The sequence below is a fragment of the Cebus imitator genome, unplaced genomic scaffold (assembly GCF_001604975.1).
Source record: "Cebus imitator isolate Cc_AM_T3 unplaced genomic scaffold, Cebus_imitator-1.0 Scaffold54, whole genome shotgun sequence".
Lineage (NCBI taxonomy): Eukaryota > Metazoa > Chordata > Mammalia > Primates > Cebidae > Cebus > Cebus imitator.
In genome coordinates, this window is record NW_016107369.1 from 4815762 (window position 1) to 4822030 (window position 6269).

Sequence of the window (6269 nt, forward strand, 5' to 3'; positions counted from 1 at the left end):
CGGGTGTGGTGGCACATGCCTGTAATCCCAGCTACTCAGGAGGCCGAGGCAGGAGAATTGCTTGAACTCGGGAGGCGGAGGTTACAGTGAGACAAGATCGCTCCATTGCACTCCAGCCTGGACAACAAGAGTGAAACTCCGTCTCAAAAAAAAAAAGAGGGGGGTCGTGGTGTGATGGTGACTCTCAGAGATCTGAACGGTGAGAAGTCAGCCATGTAAATGTGACAGGGAAAAGCATTCTAGGCCATAGAAGCAAATGCAAGGGCCCTTAGAGCAGAAACAAGTGTTCAAGACCAGAGGCAGCTGGTAAGGCTGTAGTGTGATGGGTTAGGGCCAGCATGGAGCAAGAGGCAGAGGGTTGGGGAGGCAGATTATCTGGGCTTTGTAAAGCAGCAAAAGGAATTCTAGTAGCAAAGGGAAGCCACAGACACATTTTAGGTAGGAAAGTGAAAATCTGATTTCATAATCTGGTTGTCCTGTGGAAAATGGGTTGTGTAGGAGCCAGGCATGGTATCTCGCATCTGTAATCCCAGCATTTTGAGAGGTCGAGGCAGGCAGATCTCTTCAGGTCAGGAGTTTGAGACCAGCCTGGCCAACACAGTGAAGCCCCGTCTTGACTAAGACAAAAATTAGCCAGGCATGGTGGCGTGTGCCTGTAATCACACCTACATAGGTGGCTGAGGCATGAGAATTGCTTGAACCCAGCAGTTGTACAATGCAGTGAGCTGAGATCATGCCACTGCACTCCAGTCTGGGTGACAGAATGAGACTCTGTCTCAAAAACAAAAATAAAAACAATGGGTTGTATAGGGACAAGAGTGGAGGCAGGGAAGCAGGAAGATGGGGTAGGAAGCTGTGATGTGGCCCAGGAGAGACAATGGCAGTAGAGTGAAGAGAGGGTTCTGGATATCATTTGGAGTCAGCATCAACAGGACCTGCTGATGGACTGGATGAGGGGTGAATAAAAAGCAGAGGCAAGAATGACTCCCCAGGAGCACAGGGATGACAGCCACTGCAGGAAACCTAAACAGAAGGGCCTAAGGGAACTCCCTCCCCAAGCAGGCAAAGGCCTGGGCTTAAAGCTCTCATTACAGCAAGGTGCCCTCACCCTTGTTCCACCCGTCAGAGGCAGCATGCTAATTAGCCACACAGCTAAGGCTCTGTCCTTATCTGTGACTGGGCCTACCTGCCTGAGCACATTGCAAGGGCTGAATAGAATCCCTGGCACAGGCCAGGCGCGGTGGTCACACATGTAATCCCAGCGCTTTGGGAGGCTGAGGCGGGTGGATCACCTGAGGTCGGGAGTTCAAGACCAGCCTGACCAATATGGAGAAACCCCATCTCTACTAAAAATACAAAATTAATCCTAGCTACTTGGGAGGCCAAGGCAGGAGAATTGCTTGAACCTGTGAGGCGAAGGTTGAGGTGAGCTGAGATTGCACCACTGTGCTCCAGCCTGGGCAACAAGAGCAAAACTTTGTCTTAAAAAAAAAAAAAAAACCCTGGCACAGACTTGACTCTAGGTGCTCACCTGGCCTCCATGGCCCAGAGCCAGCCCCACAGTGGGCTCCTGTCAAGCCAACCTGTGGTGGAAGTAGCCCCTTCCCCAACAGAGATCTCGCATGCCACGTTTCTCCCATGGGAGGGAGGGCCTCTCCAGGTAGCCAGATCCCCACCCCTCAGCTGGAAAAGCACCCAAGGTCACTTCTACATCCAATTCAGTCCCCAGAATAACTTTCTTCATCCCCAAGCCCTAGACCAGAGTGTGTCCCATCAAGAGAGAGAAGTCACTCTTGTCCCCTTAAATCAAAGAGGAGCATGGGAATGGGCCATCACATCCTGGCAAAACAAATACCAGACACCAAGCACTGTGGGCAATGCATCACTTTATTTCTTCGGTTTTCCAACTTTACTCTTGGAAGAAGCAAATTTAGTCTGCCACCTGCCTGGCTGCTTTGTGATCCCTTATTGAAGATGGGGCTCCGGCTCCAAGGAGAGGCTCAGCAGAAGGTGGAATCCCCAACAGACCACCAGGCTGGCAGAGGACTGCAGGGTCCCAGAGGTGGATCAAGCACCCACAAGCAGAGACTCTGGGCCATCCATATCCCCCAAACAGAGCCTGCATCTCCTCCCAGCTTTGCCCCACCCCGTACCACACTCCTTGCAGGGGACAGGCAGCCCCTCAGTGATCTCCAGTGCCTCAGCGCCATCCCTTAGAGGCCAGCCATGGTTCTTCCTATACATCCCTGCTGCCGCTCATGCTGAACCTGGCACCTTCTCCCTTGGAGATGCCAGGCACAAGCTGCTAATCAGCTCCACATTTAATTTTCTTTCTTTTTTTTTTTTTAAGAGATGGGGTCTCGATACATTGCCCAGGCTGATGTCAAACTCCTGGGTTTCAAGTGATCCTCCTGCCTTGGCCTCCCAAAGTGCTAGGATTACAGGCATAAGCCACCACACCTGACCCCATATTTGAGTTTAATGTTCCTTTGGGAAACATCTGAGTAAAGATGCCAAGCCCCAAAAGAAAGTGAAGATACACTTTCCACTGAGTGGGACCAATGACCATGCTATAATGCTCCTTTTGTCCCCAGGTAAAGCTGAAAGCAGCTCTAGCTAACCAACCCCCCTCTGAACCCCCTGACATGATACAGCTTCCAACTCCAGCAAGGGGGCCAGCCAACCCACTCAAATGAAACCAAAAACTAAATCATAACAATAAAAATATGACCAGCAAATAACCAAAGAGAACATCTCTGGTCCCGCAACTTTCTACCAGAGACCAGATGGCTGATTTCTGGCACTCTCTCTGTCCTGGAGCCAGAAAATAACACACATATGCCCTTGGACTAAGAGTAGACACTGTGGGACCCAGAGCAAAGGACATCCTGGTCAAACCTGGGATCAGGTCAGGCCCCTGACCCTCTCCAAACTGGTCCCCCTTCCCCCTAGCCCTTTCTGTACCTCCCCATCAGCCATCCACCAGGGTAAGGCCGTCATAGAGTGCTCGCTTCCACATATAGTAGGTGGAGCGGGCAGTGAAGGGGAAGAGTGCACTGAACTCCTTGTAGGAGGGGAAGCTCTTGGACTGGAAGCGCTTCTGCAAGAACAGCTTGGCCTGGGCTTTGAACTTCGTGGTGGCAATCATGTCCATCACCAGCATCCGGCCATCCCTGCCACCCGCTGCTGCCACCACAGCTTGGCTCGACAGGGGCCCACTGTGGGGCTGGCCTTGGGCTAGGGCCCCCTCTTGTGGGGCCCCCTCTCTGGAAGGCCCTCCCTCTGCATCTTCAGAAGCAGCCCCCATGGGTGGGGCCATCACAGCTGTCACATCCCTGCCAGCCTCTTTCTCCTGCTTCTCCTCAGCTTCCTGCCCTCCTTTGCCCAAGGTGGGAGCTGGCACCTGGAGTTTGGACAGGCCTCTGGGCCAACCCCGGGCAAGACTCTTCCAGACCCAAAAGGCAGAAGGTGACAGGCTGGGGTAGCGGAGGCGGAAGCGGCAGAAGGGGAGATGCCCACTCAGCACCTGCCTGCGGGCAGCCCTGCGCAGACGCCTCTGCCAACGAGACAGGGGCATCCTTAGTGGCAGGAGCTCCCTGGAGGTGGGAGGCTCCTCATCCGTGGCTTTCCCTGCCCCCACTTCTGCCTCACCCTTCCAAGGGATTACAGCCCCATCCCCAACAGATGCTGGCTGGGGAGTCCCGGCAGCTGAGAGGGCTGGTGCTGGCTTGAAGCTGGGGTTCCTCCGGAGGGCCTTTCGCCGCCAATTGTAATAGGTGGACCGTGAGATGCCGGGGAAACTGCGTTTGAAGCAGCGATAGGGCACCAGCGTGTTCAGGGAGATGCAATGCTCCAGGTACAACTTGGCCCGCTGCATTAAGACCACTCCAGGGCTGGACACTGCCAGCGCGGAGCACTCCAGCTCCTCAGCCACCTGCTCCTCTGGCTTCTCTAGCTCCTCCACGGCCAGCACCTCCCTGGGGGGCAGGGCCGGGCAGGTGCCAGAGCCCAGCAGCTCATGCTTCCAGGCATAGTAAGTGGAGCGGGAGATCTCGGGGAACCGCTGGAGGAACTGCTGGAGCGGCACAACGCCCCCGCGGTGGAAGCTGTCCTGTAGGAAGTGCTTGGCGGAGAAGCGGGCAGCCACCTTCTGCCGGTGCTCCTGCGACTGTCGCCGCCAGCGGTAGAAGGTGCTCTTGGTGACGCTGTAGCGCTCACAGAGGTGAGAGTAGCTGAGGCCAGGTTCACGGTTGAGAAGCTCCAGGGTCTTGGCCGGCGATGGCAGAGGAGCCAGGGCTGGAAGAGCTGGGGCCACGCCAGAAGCACCTTCCGCCTCCACCTCTTCCAGCCCCACCACCGGGGCAAAGTAGTGGTGGCGGAAGAAGCGGCTGGTGAGCGGCTGGCCGGCCCACATGATGTGCAGCGTGGAGGGCACGTGGTCACAGCGCCGGGGCCGGATGACGCGGTTGAAGTAGGGCCGGATCTTGAGGTTGCGCATGGGGTAGATGGAGTAGATGTTGCGCTGAAGGACAGACGCGAGAGCGTACAAGTGCCACACGTTGGAGAAGCTGCTCGGAAAGCAGGAGGCCTTAACGTCAGCATCGAAGATGGCCTCCAGAGTGGCGGGGGGCAGGCTGGTCATCTCAGGGGACTCCTCGGAGCACAGGGAGTAGCGCACGGCCTGCAGCATGACTTTGGAGTCGATCATGCCCTGGAGATAGTAGTGTCTGTGCAGCAGCATCTCCACCACCGTGCGGGCGCGCAGCTCCAGGCTGAGGCCTGCGTCACCCCACAGCAGCATGCTGGCCGCCTCGAACAGCAGGCTGCCCTCACCCTTGCACACCAGCGGCAGCATGTTCCGGGGAGCATCGTCCGGGTACAGGCTCAGGGCCACCGAGTCCACTTCCAGCACCTGGGGGCTAGGGCCTGCCTCCCGGCAGGTGGGGAGAGTAAAGGAAGACAAGACCTGCTTGGCCTCGAGGGCAGCACCGACCAGACCCTCCAGGCCTTCGCACTCCACTGCCTCCTGCAACTCCTGCAGCACCCGCTGCACCAGCTGGTTCCGAGAAGTCATCCTGCCAGGGCAAAGGATAGAGGGGTAGAGGGCAGAAGTCAGCTCAAAGTACCCACGTGACGACTGGCAACAGTGCCCTGCCCACTCCTGCACTTTCTCCCAAAAGGTGATGTCTAGCTGCTCCTATCCTCCCAGAATAGATGGGATTGGTTCATCACTGAACGGTACTGAGGAAAAGTATGATCTCTGGAACCTGGCTTTGAATCCTGGCTCAAACATAAGCTTGGTCACCTTGGGCAAGTCGCTTAACTTCTCTATGCTTCTGTTCATTTTCTATCAAATGGGAATGGTGTTTTAAAATCTGCTTTATAAGCCGGTCATGGTGGCTCACACCTGTAATCCCAGCATTTTGGGAGGCTGAGGCAGGCAGATCACTTAAAGTCAAAAGTTTTTGAGACCAGCCTGGCCAACATAGTAAAATTCTATCTCTACCAAAAATACAAAAATTAGCCAGGTGTGGTGGCCAGGCATGCTGGCATGTGCCTATAGTCCTGGCTACTTTGGGAGGCCGAGGCAGGAGGATCATCTAAGCCTGGGAATCTGAGGCTGCAGTGAGCAATGACTGTCACCACTGCACTCCAGCCTAGGTGACAGGAATGAGACTATGTCTCCAAAAAAAAAAAAAAGAGGCCAGGTGCAGTGGCTCATGCCTGCCTGTAATCCCAACACTTTGGGAGGCTGAGGCAGGCAGATCATTTAAGGTCAGGAGGTTCGAGACTAGCCTGGCCAACATGGTGAAACCCCATCACTACTAAAAATACAAAAAAAAAGTTAGCTAGGAGTGGTGACACACGCCTGTAATCTCAGCTACTGAGGAGGCTGAGGCACGAGAATCACTTGAACCTGGGAGGCAGAGGCTGCAGTGAGTAGAGATCATCCCAAATAACCAGTGGGTGCTGTTACAAAGTCATGCACTATAGAATAATCATTCAAAGTATAAAAAGACCAGGTGCAATGGCTCACGCCTGTAATCCCAACACTTTGGGAGGCTGAGGCAGGCAGATCATGAGGTCAGGAGATCGTGACCAGCCTGGCCAACATGGTAAAACCCCGTCTCTACTAAAAATACAAAAATTAGCTGGGTGTGGTGGAATGTGCCTATAATTGCTTGAACCTGGGAGGTGGAGGGTGCAGTGAGCCGAGATGGCACCACTGCACTCCAGCCTGGGTGACAGAGCAAGACTGTCTCCAAAAA

At 54.9% G+C, this 6269-nt stretch overlaps 1 protein-coding gene across 1 annotated transcript in view; it reads right to left on the reverse strand.

Moving 5' to 3' along the window:
• Positions 1-1869: 1869 nt before the first annotated feature.
• VRTN (vertebrae development associated) overlaps positions 1870-6269 on the reverse strand; it is a 9949-nt gene continuing 5549 nt past the window's right edge. The window contains exon 2 of the mRNA XM_017528673.2: positions 1870-5075. Coding sequence (XP_017384162.1) covers positions 2972-5074 — 2103 coding nt within the window. The 5' untranslated portion in view covers position 5075 and the 3' untranslated portion in view covers positions 1870-2971. The remainder of the gene's footprint in view (positions 5076-6269) is intronic.